The following is an 18,190-nucleotide window of genomic DNA, read 5'->3' as shown; positions in this document are numbered from 1 at the left end:
CCCATCTTACTGTCTGGCCTTCCCAGTAAACCCCTGTGAGATTCTTCCTAGGTGAGGAAAGCAGGAGGAGACCTAGAATATGAAGTGGGTGCCTTTCAGGGGGGAGGCCAGGAAGAGGCATCCTCTTTACTGCAGGAGGGAGGGTTGGTGCGTCTGAGAAGTGAGAGGGGGTCTGTGGGGCGTATCATTCTGGCCCCTCCTCTTTCCGTGATGCTTCTGGGAAGACGTGTCTGAAGCTGGCACTCATTCTGTGGAGGAGGAGATCCCTGTTTGTTTTTTAAATCTTGGCTTGAGTTGGGTGTGGCTGGCCCATTGAGTTTCTGGAGTATCCTGAAGTTATGTACTTGCCGTTTATTCTGTTCTGCAGGGAAACTGAAGAGGGTGCTTCACTGCTGCCCTGAAGTGTTCACCATGCGTCAGCAGGACATTGACAGCATCGTCAGGGTTCTCAAGGAGAAGTGCCTTTTCACAGTGAAGCAAGTGGCTGAGATTTTGCACAGATGCCCCTGTGTTCTTCGGGAGGACCCCACTGCGCTGGAGTACAAATTCCAGGTGAGGAGGGCTGATGGAGGATTAGAGTGGTCGCAGCAAGTCTCCAAGCTTGGCCTGGGTCACCTGTGTGGGTGAGAAGGCTCGCACCCGTCAGGGCAGGTGGACAGTTGAGGTGAAGGGCTGAGCCCCTCTTTGCACCCACCAGCCAAAGAGAATTCGGCTCTGGTTCTTTCACTTCTTTGCTGCAGTTAGTACCTCTTTTGTAGCTTTTCTGCCATTAGCAGCGGATGCTCCAGTCCCGTGCTAGAGTCCAGAAGAGGCCTGTTTGAAATGGCTAATTTTACAGCAGCTAAACCTCCTACCTTCAGGCCTGTGTTGCGTGTTGGTCTTAGGAACGTGACTGTGACACTGTCCGCCCTCATTCCTTGGAAATAGTTATGAGGCTTAGGTCGAATCTCCAGATGCTCTATAAACTTTTTGCCCGTTTCCCCATACTCACTGTTTTCCTTTCCCTGTCTGAAGAGAAACAGAACTTCATTTCTCTTACCTGCCCCTTTATTTTCTGCTGCATTTTTCGCCACGTGAATAGAAAGTGCTTTGAAGCTGTCCGCTACCGTACAGACACGGTGTCATGGAACGTTCCGCCGCTTTAGCTAGGCCGTTCTTTCTGAGTGCTTTTGGGCAGTTCCCGTTTACTATGGATTAGGAACCTAAAAAGGTTTCTGCACCTGAGCTTCCTAACCATATCTGTGTCTCCAGTATGCCTATTTTAGGATGGGGGTTAAACATGCGGATGTGGTGAGGACCAATTTCCTGCAATACTCCATCACCAAGACCAGGCAGAGGCACGTGTTTCTGGAGCGCCTGGGACGGTACCAGACCCCCGATAAGAAGGGGCAGACGCAGATCCCCAACCCTTTACTCAAGGACATTCTCAGAGTTTCAGAAGCTGAGTTTCTGGCCAGGACAGCCCGTTCTTCTGCTGAGGAGTTTGAGGTTTTTAAGAAGCTCTTGGCTCGGGAGGAAGAAGAGGAGTCTGCAGGCCACGTGACTGGTGATGAAAGTCTGGAAGAGGACGAGGAGGAAGAGGAGGACGAGGAGGAGGAGGAGGACGAGGAGCGGGAGCTGTGATGGGAGGACTGGCCTGAAAAGAGCTCAGAGACATCAGAGTATTTTAATTTTCTCAAAGTTTTCGGGAGCTTCACTTGAATCTTCTCTTAAATCTTCTCGGGTTAGTTTTCATTCTAAAAGTGGTCTTTTGATGAAAAGTTATTGGAAATAACCTGAGAAGGAGACAGGCCAACTAAATAGCAGATGCGTCAGTTTGACCTGCTGTCGGGTTTCTGTGGGGAGGCCCCTGTTCCATCTTGGGATAAAAGACTGACTTTGAGCTCTTAAAATCAAAGGGACTCAAAACTTCAACATTTGTTTTTTCTCTGTCACCTGTGTTGAGATGATTCTGAGACAGTGCGGGCGACAAGGGTTCTTCTGGTTCAAGCGTCAATTTGTATTTCTAGTGATAAAGACAAAACTGTGAGGAGGCAGTGAGGGTTTCGTATATCACAGCACTTTATTTCATGAAAACAAGTAGCACGTGTTCCACAAAAATACTCGCATTTTTAAGTATCAGAAGTATCTTACTGCTTCATAACCGCATTCAGTGTACAGCAGAGTGAGGAGGTTGGTTAGTGACGTATGGTTCTGTTCTGTGCAGCTTAATACCAGCAGAGCACTGGGGCCCTGCTTAATCTTTGTGGAGAACAGGCTCCGACTATGACCTCTGGGGAATTTGCTCTTGTTCCAGCTCATGCCTAGGGGTCACATCCAGGCCCGAAGTCTCTGGCAGCCAGGGATGCTGACCTGGAGCGTGCCCGAGCAGGAAGGGGCCTGGAGCAGGCCTGTTGGGTGGTCTCCCCGCCCGCAGTACAGGTGCTGGGGCTTCTGAGACCGGAGGAGCCAGAGTGCTTGCACAGGGTCATGTGTGGGGTGGGGCCTGGAGCCAGGGCCATGACACCACGGGTGGCGGCTGTCCCCTGCGGGAACCCAGTGGATCTGAGGAGCAGTTTGAAGAGTTGGGGTCAGGGAATGGAATTTGATGTAAGCCGGGGGTCATCTCTGAGGTAGAGGTCCAGCCCTGATGGCATGAGCTCTGTGAGAGGTGGGAGGCTGAGTGCATCCTAGAACATCCTGGGAATTCCCTCCTTACGGAGAACTGGCACAGGATTGATGGTGCAGAAAACATTTTTGGTGATGTGCTGCAAACTCGGGTCTTTGCAGCATTTTGACGACTACATGAGCCTCCCTGTGCTTGGCCATGTTTTCCCTCAGGGACCACGTAAGAACCCTGTCGGGCAGCAGTTCTCACCTGCGGGTGATCTTGACCCCAGGGAACATCTAGCAACGCTGTTAGGGCCGGAGCGTAGCTGGGGTCCAGTGGGTTGGGCCAGGGCTGCCGTTGCACGCCGGCAGTCAGGGCAGCCTGCCGCAGGGGTAGGTGGCCTGGAACCCGCTCTGAGGCCTGCTCCAGCCCAGGGCGCTGCACGGACCCGTGAGAACTGAGGATTTTAAAGGGGCTTATGTTTGTGGTATTTCTTTTATTGGAAAGCAGAGTAAGTAGCTGACTTCTAGGAGTTCCTTGCCCCTCGGTACCAATGTGTTGGCAGTTTGGAGCTTGTTTGCTGCGGGGACTCTGCCCTGAGCTGTAGGCTAAGCCGTGGACGCTTTTGCTTCCTCCAGCTCACATTCAAGCGTGGCTGCAAAGAGGAAGACGTTTTTTAGGAAGGTAGTGTGGTGAGTCCCTCCCCATTGGTATCAGACGTCGGTGGCAGTAGTTCTCCAGCCGGAGGACTGCCCGCTGAGGAGAGCTGCTGGAGGCTGGCTGACATGGAGCCCTTGCCTGTTGGGGTGGCTGGTGGGTGAGCAGCAGGGTGCCTTGTGGCTTTCCTCAACTGCACCTGGGACAGCCCGCACACAATGGGGAAAAGGGAGTTTTGTCTTCATTGTCTTTCTTAGTCACGGGCAGGATCGTTTGAAAGTGAAGACGTTTCAGTTTTCATTTACTCTTGAATTTTGTGGCATCCAAGTGACCTGCAGTTTGCCTGGAACGTAGGATGTTATTCTTGTGCTCAGTCAGGATTAACAGAATCCTAAATCTAGGCTCCATTGCATGGTCAGTTGATCCATGTTTCGTTAAGCACATGGCTAACTTGACAACGCATGGTTGCCCCTTTCATTTCGACACAGAAATGCGTGTGCCCCTGACGGTTTTCTGATTCCGTCGCTGCTGATTTCTTTGGGTGGACTTTTGAGTGTTTCCAAGGAGGACATTAGGGTTTTAAGAAGGAGCCACAGGAAAACAGCAGCGGCTCATTTGCAGTGTTTCAAGGATGAATCGTATTCCTTCAGCATCAGGAAGTCTTTTTACTACACGTATAATTTATAAAACATCATGATATGTCAGTCATAAGACGAGACAGCACCCAGCTCAGGATTCAGTAGACTGTTTTTCGGAGAAACAGAGGCTTCTAGGCTAGAAACTGGAACACGCCACGTTTGCCTCATGGCTGAGGGACTGAGGTTCCTCACGTGGCGGTGGAGTTTCATCCCCCCTTCCAGTGACATCACTCGACCTTGCCGTTTGCTCGTGGCGCTGTAGCTTGTGTGGGCCACGGCGACGGGCCCCGGCGCCACAGCAGCCGTCAGCAGCACGTGCTTCATGTGTGGCTTTCTTGGGTCTCCTGCTGCCGGAGCCCCTTGACTGAGCTCAGCCGCCTTCTCCAGGTGGGCCTGGAGGCTGGGAGCCTTCTGGAGTACAGTAGAGACTTCTTGAAGTGACTTTTCTCCTTTCTGAAAATGACAAAATGTGTAATACACAGACATATGCACACAAAACTTTAATAAAAATAAAAAGCCTAAAATATAACTCTGCAAAAATTTTTTTATAAGCGGTGAAAGGAAGAAGCCCTTTTCGTGGCTGTGGTGCCGACTCGGGCAGAGTCAGCGGAGGACGCACGGCGTGTCCAGTTTGGCTCGGCGGTGAAGTGCTCCCCATGGTGCGAGGTGGGGGCCGGCCTCTTTGGTCTCACCGTCGTTTGCCGGGAGAAGCTGGCGCGGTTCAGAAGCGTGCTGGAGAGTGCGTGTGCCAAGGTGGCACGGAACTGGAGGGAAAGGCCGTGCTCACCGCCTGGTTCCTGAAGCAGTGTTGCCTGAATTGTAGCTAGAAGGACCCTCAGACAGTGTCCCATCTCGTCCGCCCCTGTTGTCCCTCCCTGTCGCACTTGGGCTCTGAGGGACAAGCCCTTGCTGCACTCGGTAGAGGTGCTGCCTCGGCTTTCCGCGTGGGGTTTGTGTAGTGCTTCCATGAAACCCTTGAGGCCTTTGGTGCCTTGGTGTGACGTGTCATCCAGGGAGCGGCTTTGTCTGCATAAGGCCCGAGCCCGGTGGCCTCACAGACCAGGGGTTAGCCAAGTGTGGCCCGTTGGCCAGCTTGGCTCTGCCTGCTTTTGTAAATAAAGTTTCATCGGAACACAGCCTGCTTGCTCAGTCTCACATCTGTGGCTACACTTCTGCTACGATCGTAGAGTTGAGCAGTTGCCACAGTGACCACATGGTCCAGCAAGCCAAAAACGCTGTCTCACCTTCAGAGAAAAAGTTGCAGATGAGAAGTGTCTGAGTACCCTGCTAGTTTTCTGTGACGACGCCCTCGCCTGCAGGTAGCCAGCACGCACACGCCCCAACGCCTGCCTTTCCTCCCAGTGCGGCCTCGCCTCTGCCCCTCCCTCACAGCCCCACCGGCTCTGCTTTGAAAGCTGTGGACAGCAGTTCCTCCTTTAATTTGGTTTTAGGTTTCGAATGGAGAATTCTTTCTCTGAGTTTGGAATCTGAGAACTGGGTTCTGAATGTTGCCGAAGCATTCCTGGTGGACAGCCCCGCTCGTCCATGGCAGACGTGTCCCGGGCCACCCCTTAGACTATGGCCTGGCTTAGATCACAGGTGTCAGTTCTGTCCCGGGGGTCTCCCTGGCTGTGGCTGGGCAGGGAGGTGGCTGGTGGATGCCTGGCCTGGCCGTCTGTCTTCCTGAGGCTGGAGGAGGGTGGCTGCTCGGGGGACTGACTCCAGCCAGGATGTTGTCTCTCAGGGTGTCCTTTTTGATCCAGTTTGGTTTGGGAAGCTGCTTGTTCCCAGGGTGCACCACTCTCCTCTCCTGTGCCACCGGGAAGATGGGCATCTAGCTCCTTTATGGACCTGGCGTGGTGACTGTCCTGGGCCAGCCAGAATTCCTGTCATTTCCAGTGACCTCACATTGATAAGAAATTGTGTCGAGCTAGAGACGGGTCTCTGTGGCTTAGCCCAGATCTTCCAAACGGTTGTGAGGGCTTCCGCAGAGTGTGCTTGTGGGGAGGTGGGAGTCACGTGGGGTTGAACTGCCAAAAGAAGTTGGGAGAGGCTGGATTAAACAAGAACAGGGTTAGAAAGCTTCTTTCATCTCAGGCTTTTTGAATGCTCAGCGTTCCCGAGTTCACTGGGGCCCTCCCAGTGAGAGTCTTAAGAACTTCCCTAAAGTTATGTGATCAAGACCCCACACCCCAGTTTTTCCTCCAGCGGGCTGCCATTTACAGGTCTGGGGTGCACTCCCATAAATCCCTGCACTCCTGCAATTCCTCCGCCTTCTGGCATCCAGGCCCCTCCCATTGTTCCCCCTCAGCTCCCAGCTCCATCCAGGTGCCAGGTGGTCTTTGCCTTTCTTAAGAGCCCCCCACGCCCTGAATTGCTGCTGATCACGAAGGGGTTTCCGTGCCCCAGTGAGAGTGGGATCGTCCTCAGCCCTAGACAGCTTCCTTTCCACCTGAAGACGCGTGTGTGCCAAGTTCATGTCTGTTGGGAAGCCTTAAATATGACTATTTTTTCACCCCCTTTAACCCCTTCAGGGAAGTCTGAACCCTCTGCCTCCAGAGTTTGTGATGCGAGCTTTCCACAGCCCTCCCAAGGGCCCCCGCGGGGTGGGGCGCCCTTCACGCTTGCGGCGTACCTTAAGATTTCTTCAGTGTAGGACTGTTACTTTGTTTCCTGAAAGAAGCAGAGAAACGTGGTTTACGAAGAAGAAACTGTGTACTCGTCACCCAGCAGCTTCCTCACCCCGGCTGCCCCTGGTCCTGTCCTGCCTTCAGTTTGTGTGTGTCCTGTGTGGGGAGTGGCTGAGGCCTGACAGAGGAGTGTTTTGTCCTTGCCCACCTGGCTGGGGGTGGAGCACAGAGGGGAGGAAGCCAGGGCTGCCTGGCGGGGAGCGGGGGACCCGCGCGCTCTGGCCGGGAGCCGTGCGGGTGTTCCCTGAACTGAGGCCCTGGCCCGGCTTGCGTGGTGACCGATCGGTCTGGGAGGAGTGTGACTGAGGTTCGGGCTCAGCCATCCGTACTCAGGCAGGACATTATATAATGGCTCTGTGACTGCTGTGAGCCCTTCCAGTGAATAAAAATAGAGGTTTACTGTATTTCCAGGTACGGACTTGGGCCTGTCAGTAATGCTCCTTGCTTCCCAGTGCTGGTACCAGACACTGTGTGAATGTGCATAACCAGTGACCCCCGCACCCGCCCTGTGACCCCCCAGCACCTGCCCACTGACCCCCCAGTACTCATGCCGTGACCCCCGAGCACTCACCCTGTGACCCCCCAGCACTCACCTGGTGAAACGCCCCCGCAGCCACCCTGCCCAGCTGTGCCCGTCTCCGTGTGCTCACATACACATACAGGCAAGTAACCTGCCTCGGCCAAGGCCCGTGGCCTCCCACAGCCTCAGTCACCAGGGCCACCCTTGCCTGGTACCCTGTAAACTTCTTGCAGGCACAGCACGCCCCCCCCCCCCCGAGATGCACCTGCTGGGGGCTGTCCTGGCGCTTGTGCTTTCACAGCTCTCTTTGAAGCAGATGTCTTGGTGCATTTTGTAGACCCTCCTGTACCTGCATCACAAGAAAGCGCTGTGAGGCCAGAACGTTCCCCAGCTGCCTCACCTAGGCTGCGTGAGCCCACAGGTCAACAAACAGATGCCTGAGGAAAGGCAATTATTTTCTTAATAGAACCTTGCCTCCTGTGGATGGTCTAACATGAAAGTCATGTAATTTTTTTTAAACTAACTTTATTAAGGTATAATTTACATAAAATAAGATACACCGATTTTAAGTGTACATTATGAGTGTTGCAGAGTCACATGATACTAAGAGATAAAATGTGAGATTTCAGAGACACGGCTTGCTTGAGACAGGCTGCTTGGCATGGACGCCTTGAGAGGGCATGACCGCACCATTACGGCTGTTCATGGAGAAGATTGAGAAGACTCGGTGATGCAAGCATTGAGTGTGGGCAGGGGGAACAGCACGCCTGACTTCTAGCCGCCCCCGCCCCTGCCGCCCCCCCCCCCCCCCCGTGTATGAGCACATCCTGGAGCTGAAGCCGCAGTTTCCTGTGAGGTGGGAGTCACTTGTACTGCCTCTGTCAAGTTTGCAGATAACAGTGAACGAGGCAGCGTTTGACTCTTGTTACTGCTTCTGAAACGTTGGGCCTGTTCGTAAGGGAGGTCCTGGAGCTCAGTGGGCAAAGCTCCAGTTACGAGCTCAGCCCAGGAGAGCCTTTAGCACTTAGAGCCTTAGCTAAGACTTCACTTCCAGCCATCAGGCAGCGACAGGATCTGGAATTAACTTCCAAACGTGAACAACTGGAGAAATGGACAAAATATAGGAAGCAAGTCTTTTCAGATGTTAGAAAGCAGTGCAAGACTGTGGCCTGGAGAGAAGGGCACCCTGTGATTGTCTGAGAATTCAGCCTGGAGTCGCCTTCTGGACTGCACTGTGGACTGGGGAGAATCTGAGCAGTGCTCACACCAAGTTGATGAAATAGAGACTGGAGTTAGGGAGGAGGAGGCAGCTGGGCCCTGTGGGCCAGAGCACTGACGAGGAGGGAGCTACACAGAGGAAGAGCCCCAGAACTGCAGGGGGGCCCCTCAAAAAGTAAGCTGGTGAATAAACCTGGGCAAAGAAGAACTACTGCAGAGCTGGACAGCTCCCAGAGCCAGAGTGGGGAGATCTTGATTAATCGTAGGCCATTCCACAGGAATAGACACCCCAGAGATGCTTTGCCTTAAAAGTAGGGCAGAGGGGGAAGGGTAGAGCTCAGTGGGATGGTGCGTGCTTAGCATGCACTAGGTCCTGGGTTCAATCCCCAGCACCTCCATCAAAAATAAATAAATAAGCCTAATTACCTCACCCCTGAAAAACAAAAAAATTAAAACGGTCTCTACTTCAATTATGAAAAGAAAGTGGGACAGAATTAATCCCAGAATAAAGGCTGTGCTAAAGCTGCCCTAAAGTAAGCCTCCACAGGGCCCAGCTGCACTGCCTTGCAGAGCAGCACAACAAGGCGAAGGAGCAGGACGGGTGCCCGCGCTCCCGCTTCTGTCCAGCGTTGGAACGCGGTATTGGGAGTCTTCGCCACAGCAATCAGACAAGGGAAAAAAAGTATCCACATTGGACAGGAAGGGGTGAAACTGTCACTGTTTGCAGATGACAAATACAGAGAACCGTGAAGTCTCCACAGAAGGACTGTTAGAACTAGTAAGTGAATTCAGCAAGGGAGCAGGACACAAGATTAACGTACAGAAATCTGTTGCATTCCTTTTTTGGGGGGGGGAGGGGGGCTAGTTAGGTTTATTTATTCGTTTTTAATGGAGGTACTGGGATTAAACCCAGGACCCTGTGCATGCTAAGCATGTGCTCTAACACTGAGCTATACCCTCCCCCCATTTGCATTTCTTTGCACTAATAATGAAATATCAGAAAGGGAAAATAAACAAAAAACCCCTCAAAATCGCATAAACCTCCCCCCCCCCAGGAATAAACTTAACCAAGAAGGTGAAATACCTATGTGCTGAAAACTATAGCACACTGATAAGAGGAACTGAAGTGATTAAGAGAAATGGAAGGATGGCCCATGCTCTTGGGTTGGGAGAATTAACATTACTAAAATGGCCATACTGCCCAAAGCAATCTTCAGATTTAGTGCAATCCCTATCGAAATACCCATGACATTTTCCACAGAACTAGAACAAATAGTCTTAACATTTATATGGAACCACAAAAGACCCAAAATTTCCAAAGCAATCCTGAGAAAAGAAAGAACAAAGCTGGAGGTATAACCCTTTCACACTTCAGACTGTACTACAGAGCTGCAGTTGTCAAAACAGTGTGGTGCTGCCACACACACACACACACGGATCAGTGGAGCAGAGCACACGGCCCAGAAGTAAACCCACACACCCACCATCAGTCTACAGCAGAGGAGGCAAGAATATACCGTGGAGAAAAGCGCCTCTTCAGCAAGCGGTGTTGGGGCAGCTGGACAGCTGTGTGTATGGAATCAGTGAAACTAGAACATTCCTTCACAGCATATACAGAAATAGACTCGAAGTGGATTGAAGTGGGAGAGGGTGGCGCTCAAATGGGAGAGCGCATGCTTAGCACGCACAAGGTCCTGGGTTCAATCCCTGGTACCTCCTCTAAAAATAAATAAATAAACCTAATTACCTCCCACTGCCCCCCTACCCCCAAAAAACTTAAAAATAAGTTAAATTTAAAAAAACGGATTAAACACCTGAATGTAAGGCATGAAACCACAAAACTCCTAGAAGAGAACATGGGTGAAACCTTCTTTGTCATAAATTGTAGCAATATTTTCTTAGATCCAGTCTCCCAAGGCAAAAGAGATAAAAGCAAAAATGAACAAATTGGCCCTAATCAAACTTACACACTTTTGCACAACAAAGGAAACCATCAACAAAATGAAAAGGCAACCTGTGGAATGAGAAAATATACGTAAACAATGTGACCAACAAGGGATTAGTATCCAAAATATACAAACAGTTCATACAACTCAATATTGAGAAAATAAACAACCCAATCAAAAACTGGGCAGAAGACCTGAATAGGAATTTTTCCAAACAACAAGTACATGAAACAATGCTCAGTATTGCTAATTATTAGAGAAATGCAAATCAAAACTACACTGAGGTATCATGTCACACTGATCGAAATGGCCATCATCAAAAAGTCTAGAAATAGTAAATGCTGAAGGGGATTTCTACACTGTTGGTGGGGATGTAAATTGATACAGCCAGGATGGAAAACAGTATAGAGGTTCCTTTAAAAAAAACTGAAAATTGAGTTACCATAAGATCCAGCAATCTCACTCCTGGGCGTATATTCAGAAAAAATGAAAACTCTAATTTGAAAAGACACCTGCACCCCAGTGCTCGTAGCAGCACTATTTACAGTAGCCAAGACACTGGAAAGAACCCAAGTGCCAGTGAACAGAAGATGTGGGGGGGGGGTGTGTATGTATGTGTGTGTGTGTGTGTATATATATATATATATGTATATATATGTGTGTATATATATATATAATAAAATTTCATATATATATAAAATGAAATATTACTCAGCCATAAAAAAGAATGAAAATATTGCCATTTTGAGCAATGTAGATGGACCTAGAGAATATTATGCACAGTGAAATAAGTCAGACAGGAAAAGACAAATATGTAATATCACTTAGAAACCTAAAAACGAATACAAATGAATTTATATACAAAACAAATAGACTCAACAGACACAGGAAACAACTATGGTTACCAAAGAGGAGCGGGAGGATGAGGGGAACAGATTAGGAGTATAGGAGTGACAGATACAGACTACAATACATAAGACAGGTAGGCAACAGGATTTACTGTATATAACACAGGGAATTATAACCACCATCTTGTTACAACCTGTAATAGAACATAATCTGCGGGAAAAAGAAAACAGCCAAACATCTGAGTCACTGTGTGGTACATCAGCTATATGCCAATAAAAAAAATTAAAAAACAAAAAAATAAATCAACATTCTTCAAGAATACCCAAAAAAGAAAAGTTCAGCAGTAACATAAAGTTCACAGTGTCCAACCATCCCAACAGAAGACTTACAAGATAATCACAAAGAATCAAGAAAATGTGACCCATAAACAGGAAAAAAAAAATGGAATAGAAAAACACCCTGAAATGAGAGCAATGACTGAAATAGCAGATGAGGACCTTAAAACATCTATTAGAAATTTGCTCCACGTGTTCAGTGATGTAAAGGAAAAGATAGAGAGAAATGGAGGCTCTAAGAAGGAACCAAATGGAATGGCTAAGATGACAAAACAGTATCTGAACTGAATGTTTTGCTGCATGGGGTTACTGGTAGGTTAGACTCTGCAGAAGAAAAGTGGATTGGCGGACTTGAAGACACAGCAGTATAAATCTGTCCAGAATGAAGTAATGAGAGAGAATGAAAACAAGAGAAAAGAGCCTCAGTGACAGTGGGACAGTGCCAGTCTAACACATGCTGAAAAGGAGTCCCAGAAGGAGACGTGGAGGGCAGAAAAAGTGTTTGAAGAAGTAATGGCTAGAACCTTCCAAATACGATGAAAGCTAGAAACTCAGAGATACAAGAAGCTAAAGTCCAGACGGTAAACACACATACAACGTACCGAAGCACATCGTAACTAACTTTCCCAAAACCAGTAATAAAGAGGAGACGTAAAAGCAGCCACGGGGATGGGAGCCACATTGCAAACGGTGGGGCAAGATCAAGAACGACGGTAGTCTTCCCATCTGAACCGCGCAGGCAGCGGCAGAGGAACGGCCTCTTCAAAGCGCCGAGAGAGAAAGCCAGAGTTGCCAACCGGGAGTTGTGTTCAGCAAATACTCAGAGATGGAGGTGAAACGAAAACTCCGTCAGGCAAACGAGAGCAAAGAGGCTTCAGCACCAACAGCCCTGCGCTGTAAGAGACATCACAGCGAGCTCTTTGGCAAAGGAGAATGACTCCAGACGGAGTCTCAGATCTGCACGGAGGGATGAAAGTGCTGGAAATGGCAGACGTGCAAGGAAGCACAAAAGGCTTCATACTTTCAACATTTGAAAAAATAACTGTTGAGAGCAGAAGTGCCGTACTGGCTCAGCACACGTGGAAGCAGAACTTCTGGCTGTGGTAGCTCAGGGAATGAGAGGAGAGTTGGAGGCTTGCTGTTGTCTGAGGCTTCCATTACACTGGGGGTGTTTGTAATTAAAGGTTTATTGTGATCAACTGAAGATGCATATTTTAAATCCCAGTGCAACCTCTGGAAAAATACTCCAAAGAAGTGTATCGGTGAGCCAACAGTGCAGGTGAAGTAGAGTCCTAAAAAATAATCTAGAAGTGGGCAGGAAAGGAGAAAATAATAAAGATAAAATGGGACAGAAAACAGAAAACAACATGGCAGATTTAAACCCAGGCACATCAGTCATTTCAGTAACGTGTAAATGGTCTAAACACTCCAGTAAAAACCAGAGATACACATAGCAAGACCGCATGGATGCCAAATACAAGTAAGTCACTTTAAGATGCAACAGGCTGAGGGAGGAGGGAAGCCGCTCAGCGGGAGAGCACGTGCTTAGCATGCACGGGGTCCTGGGTTCCATCCCCAGTGCCTCCGTCTTTAAAAAAAAAAAAAAAAAAAGCAACAGGTTGAAGATACAAGGGCTGAAAGGTTGGCAAGTGCAGGGCTGTCCTAGCCGGTGCTTGGGGGTCGCCTGAAGCACCGGTGGGACGCGCCGTCGAAAGGCTTCAGACTGCCACGGCACAGAGCCCTAACGCAGAGGCCCAGTGCCGCTCGGCCTCCCCGCTGTGTCCCGGCCGCGTGCCGAGCGGCTTCACATCCAGGCTCACGGCAGCTCTCGTGCCTCGCCTTCCTACAGTCTGTCCCCAGCGATCTTCAGACACGCCAGATGCCATGTCCTTCAGCAGGGGACAAATACAGAGTCCTTCCCAGGGTCTCTAAGGCCCTGCTGGGAGCCCCCAGCCCACCCACCACTCCCCCTTGCTCACACAGCTCCAGCCCTGCTGGCCCTGCTGCTGCTTAGACGTGCAGGCACGCCGCTGATTCGGGGCCTTGGCAGCTGACATTCTGACTGGAGCCCCCAGCTGCCCTCACCTCCTCCGTGTCTGTTCACGTCACCTTTTCTGTGGTGCTTACCCTGACACCGTGCTGAATGCTGTGGCTGCCCCTTCCCTGTCCCCCAACCCTGGCTGTCCCGGCCCCAGCGTGTGCGTTTCTTCCATCTTCCTTTAGCACTTACCACCTTCTAAAACACTGCAGAGCGTGCTCCTGCCTCTGAGTACTGTCCCCCTCAGCTGGGACGCAAGTACTCCCAGGGCGAGCCTTCGGGCCATTTGTTGACTGACTTGTGCGAGCGTCTAGAACGACGCCTGGCACGTGGCAGGTGCTCGTCTGCCTTCGTGGACTAAACAGGCTGTGAGTAGGACCCACAGAGCCATGGAGCATCAGCAGGAAAGGTCCCAGGAGGTGAGCTCAGCACACCCTCCGCCCACAGCTGTTGTCCACATGGGGAGGCTGAGGCACGAGTGGTTTGCCCCAGGACCACGTCAAGAATAGACCGCGGAGCTGAGACCCAAGTGCCCCTGTGCTGAGAGCAGGAATGGCCCTTCCTGGAATCCAGGGAAGGGAGGCTGCTGTGGCTCTGGGGTGTGGGAAAGGCAGGCCCCAGGCTGGGAGCTAGCGATCCGGCTTCTAAGCCTCGTCTGGCTCTGCTCCCAGCTGCACAGGCTCGCAAGTTTTTCAGCCTTTCTGCCTCAGTTTCCTGATTTGTTTCATGAAAGGAATGGGTGGTCGAAGCAAGTCCCTTCTGGGCCTCAGGGGTCTGTGTGGACGGGGTGAGCAGGACTTCGTGCACGCCCTGTGGGGAGGTGGGGAACACGCTGCCGACGTGATGAAGGCAGAGGAAAAGGACTTACACGTGGTGACAGACGCCTCCTTCCCAGACTGGAAAGGACTTTGTCTCCGAGAACAGCCGCGTGCAGGGCTGGGGCACCTTTCTGCAGGCTGCCGGCACAAAGGAAGAGGACCGCTGCTGACAAGGGGCTTGGTGCCCTGGCAGCCCTCTTGCTGTGCCCGTGGGGGGCCTGGCTGCTTCCCGGGCTGGGGGCCTTGTCTTCAGGGGTGCTCAGCGGCTCTGGAGGCCGCCCCGAGTCAGGGTCCTTGAGGCCTGCAGGTTGGGTTTCCTTGGGGCCTGCCCGCTGTCATCTCTGGGCCAGAAGGGCCTCAAGGTTGTATGGCTGGCGTGGGAGCTTCTGTCCACCCACGTCTCGTCCTCAGTCAGAAGTCTTAGGGAGGCCCAAGGCCCTTTTCCCTCCCACCACCTTGTCTGGTCCCCGAGCCAGAAGTACCCATTGCCCACTGATCCCACCTCTCACCGTGGAGTGGCTGTCACTCTGTCTCTGTGGCTGTCCCCAGGCCCCCCAGTTACTTGGGTAGCACCTTTCCCCCTGGCTCTTGGGGGCAGTGGGAGGCCCAGTGGCTCGCTGCCTGCCAGCCTCCCTACCTGGACACTTGGCAGTCTGGGGCACTGAGGCCAGGCCCCTGTCCTGGAACCTTGTGGTCTGAGGTCCTGGTGGCAAATCCACTCTGGGCCCAGCAGTCCCATCCTAGCCTGCTGGAGGCCAGGTCCTGGACTGGGTTGCTCCTGGCAGGTGAGGGGAGCGGTCCTAACTTACCGAGCTCGCAGCGCCTGCCTTTGAAGCCTGGGCTGCAGTCACAGCTGTGGGCATCCGCGCCGGGCACACAGGTGCCTCCATTCTGACAGGGGTTTTCTGAGCAGTTCCCGGGGGCGTCTGTGAACAGGTGGTGAGTGGTTAGTCACGGGCGCCGGCAGAAGGCCTGATGGCATTGCTGTGCTGCCGCCTCCTGCTGTCCCCAGTGCCAGCCCTGCGGATGGCCCCATTTCAGGTGGTCAGAGAGGGCAGAGGTGAGAAGGCTGGCCTCAGCATGCCCGCCCTGACCCCATCACCCTGAAGGAGGGAGGGAGGGAGGGCAGGCGGAGAGTCCGCCAGGACCCTGGGTGCTGAGCCGCCACACAGTAGAGGAGCTCACAGCTTCAGTTATATTTGCACGCTGATCGCCTTCAGGAGAGACCCCCAGCTCCACCATTGCCTGTGCCCCACCCCACATTTCTGCTGACTTTGCCCCCTCCCCCCCACTGCACAGGGTTTCTTCTACTTGGAATGCAGAGGTCAATGCTTGAGAGCCCTCCTCATCCTCCAGTGCCTGTCCCCAAGCCACCTGTGTCTCCCTAAGTCCCAGCCCCAGGCAGTCCCCCCCGCCCCCCACAACCGAGTCCAGCAGCTGTCTGTGCAGGCTCTGTGCCCCTGTCTCCCAATGGGGTCCTCACTGCACTGCGGGCAGCTAGGGCAGGTTGGTCAGTGGCGCTGCCAGGAAGGGTAGGCCTGCCTTTCCCCTTTATAGAGTAACCCCCCCCTTTTTTTTTTGGTAAGATAGCTGTTGTTTTCATTTTTAACTCTAAAAATCCGAGAAACACAAAAGAGTAAGAATTGTGCACACCTCATCATATCCAGTACCAGCAGGCCAGTCTCCCTGCACATCTAACCCAACCTCTTCCTTACCCTCCTCGGCCACCTCCTGTGGGCGGCTGACCCGGCACACCCCAACCTCCCCCTTGTTTCCCCTCCCAGCGTCTCGGGCTCTTCATTGGCTGCTTTCCCCTTCCTCAGTGTATCTGCTTCACTCTTCTTCCTTCTCTGTCCTCCAGCTGTCTTTTTGTCCTTCCCCAGGGGCCAAAAGGGGTTATGGGCTTTAAAAAATCTTTTATTATGAAAAATTTCAAACTTACAAAATCTGGGGTGTGAAGAACCCCACATACCATCACTCAGCTTCAGTGACTGACATTTTGCCAGTCTTGTTTAGTCTATTTCCATCTTTTCATCTGCCTTCTTTAGCTGAAGAATTTCAAAGCAGTCCACAGACACCTTTTCACCTGTAAATATGTCAGCAGGTGTCTAATACGTAAAGACTTGTTAAGCATTATTTGCATAAGCACAATGCTGTTATTACAAAATTAGCTGTAGTTCCTTAATAGCACAAGAAATCAGTCTGTGTTCAAATTTCCCTGATCATTTAAAAAATGTCATTTACAATTGGTCTCTAATTCAGATTCATAGAGATTCACATTGCCTTAGCTTGGTGTATCTCAAGTCTCTTTTAATCTGTGAATGTAATCTTCTTCACCTCTGTATTCATTGAAGAAATGAGGTCACTTGTGCTGTAGAGTTCCCATCCTTCTGGACCTGACTTAAATGGCTTTCTGGTGGCATTAACTTGTTCCCCCTCTCCATGTTTCCTGCAAACCGGTCCTTAGAGAGAGGGGCTTAATGGGATTCAGGCTCACAGGGTCTTTGCTTTGCTTTGGCTGCTTCACAGGTGGTGATCGTGGACCCTCTGGCTACACCAGGAGACGTGATGTCTCCACGTTTGGTTTTCATCACGTGAGGACTGATCACTGGTTCAGTGTGGAGAGCCTGACTAACCCAGAATCAAGTTCTCTTAGTCTCTGCACCTGGTGCTTTGAGCGGTCATGTAGGTCCCTGATCTAGGTTGTAGATCCATCATCTCACTGGGGGTCACGTCTATCTCGATCTGTCACCCCTCTGCCTTCACTAGCTGGGACGTCTCCTCTGAAGACCCACTTCCTTCGCCACCACTTGGTCACCCTGAAGTACAGCCATACAGACAAGGGCGGATCCACGCTCCATTCCTTTCCACTCTGGTCCTCCAGCGGGCTCTAGAGCCGACCGCTACGTTGTTCTTTCTTTCTGAGCTTCATCGTGAGCTCGCGGGCTTTTGTGTGTTTGATGGGCTTCAGCCTGCGCTTGATGCTCAAACCATCCCACCCTGGCCAGCAGCAGCCCTTCCAGGTCGGCTCCTGTGCCCTTCAGACGCAGGCCCTTCAGACGCAGGCCCTTCAGACACAGTCCTAGTTGCTTTTAAAAGCTTGTTTGCTTTTTTACAAGGATGTCTTGGACTTATTTTGTCCATATTCTGCTTCAGTCTTGGAATCAGCCATTTCCCCAAAGACCCCTGGTCCCCTTTAGTGAAATGGTATGTGAAGCTCATAGTCTGGGTGATCGAGGTGCACACCATTACTGTGGTGTCAGTGCTCTGGTCCTGTTCAGGAGACAGAACTAGGAAATTCAGTTTAAAAAATAAAAATAAACAAATTATGAGTTCACACCAGTATTTCCAGTTCAAACGAACTGAGGTAAATAAAAAGAGAAACACAGAGGTTTGACTGAACTTGTTTGATTTTATATTGTGTCTCTCTTTATGCCAAAAATCTTCGTAGCATTAATGTAATTATTTTCTTTATCCCACAATGTACAGGTAACAGTTTAGAAATAATGGCACCGGCATTACCAGCACTAAGACACTGGATGCAGCTGAATTTTCCTTGGCAGTCCTTTTTCTCCTTAGGGTTTTCCCACCAGAACTGAACAGTCGGGTTGCGGTTTTTAAAATCACTTGGAATGATGCTTTTTTCCCCAATGTGGTTATGCCGTCAATATGGGCAGATAAGTTTATTTCAGTTTGTTTTCAAGCTTTAGACACTTTTTTTTTTGGTGTTATTTACAAAACATTTTCTTTTTTCTAAAGTCACAACTCTAAAGGTACATTCAGAGAGTCCTGGCATGTTTCCCCATCCCCTTTACTTCCTCATTCTCGTTCTTTCCTTCCTTGAAGAATTAACCATTTTTTACTGTTTTTTTTTCTTTTTAAATATAAGAA

The 18,190-nt window shown here is 50.8% G+C and overlaps 2 protein-coding genes across 6 annotated transcripts in view; one reads left to right on the top strand and one right to left on the bottom strand.

Annotated features, from left to right (window-relative positions):
- MTERF4 (mitochondrial transcription termination factor 4) overlaps positions 1-18,190 on the top strand; it is a 76,564-nt gene that overhangs the window by 3,041 nt on the left and 55,333 nt on the right. For 2 of the 3 annotated variants that reach the window (XM_064485367.1, XM_064485366.1), the window contains exon 3: positions 368-552. In XM_064485367.1, the coding sequence (XP_064341437.1) occupies positions 368-552 (185 nt within the window). Of the gene's footprint in view, positions 1-367; positions 553-1,251; positions 1,821-18,190 lie in introns of those variants that run through there. The other variant, XM_031451149.2, reaches the window with a different exon arrangement.
- The window catches only part of SNED1 (sushi, nidogen and EGF like domains 1), a 77,577-nt gene continuing 62,665 nt past the window's right edge, over positions 3,279-18,190 (bottom strand). For all 3 annotated transcript variants that reach the window (XM_064485363.1, XM_064485364.1, XM_064485365.1), the window contains 5 exons: positions 15,109-15,225; positions 14,350-14,437; positions 7,361-7,444; positions 6,521-6,558; positions 3,279-5,915 (listed from right to left, as the gene is read on the bottom strand). In XM_064485363.1, the coding sequence (XP_064341433.1) occupies positions 6,522-6,558; positions 7,361-7,444; positions 14,350-14,437; positions 15,109-15,225 (326 nt within the window). In that variant the 3' untranslated portion in view covers positions 3,279-5,915; position 6,521. The remainder of the gene's footprint in view (positions 5,916-6,520; positions 6,559-7,360; positions 7,445-14,349; positions 14,438-15,108; positions 15,226-18,190) is intronic.

This window comes from Camelus dromedarius, chromosome 4 (assembly GCF_036321535.1).
Source record: "Camelus dromedarius isolate mCamDro1 chromosome 4, mCamDro1.pat, whole genome shotgun sequence".
NCBI lineage: Eukaryota > Metazoa > Chordata > Mammalia > Artiodactyla > Camelidae > Camelus > Camelus dromedarius.
The sequence above is the reverse complement of the archived record's forward strand: the minus strand, read 5'-3'. Positions and strand labels throughout refer to the sequence as shown.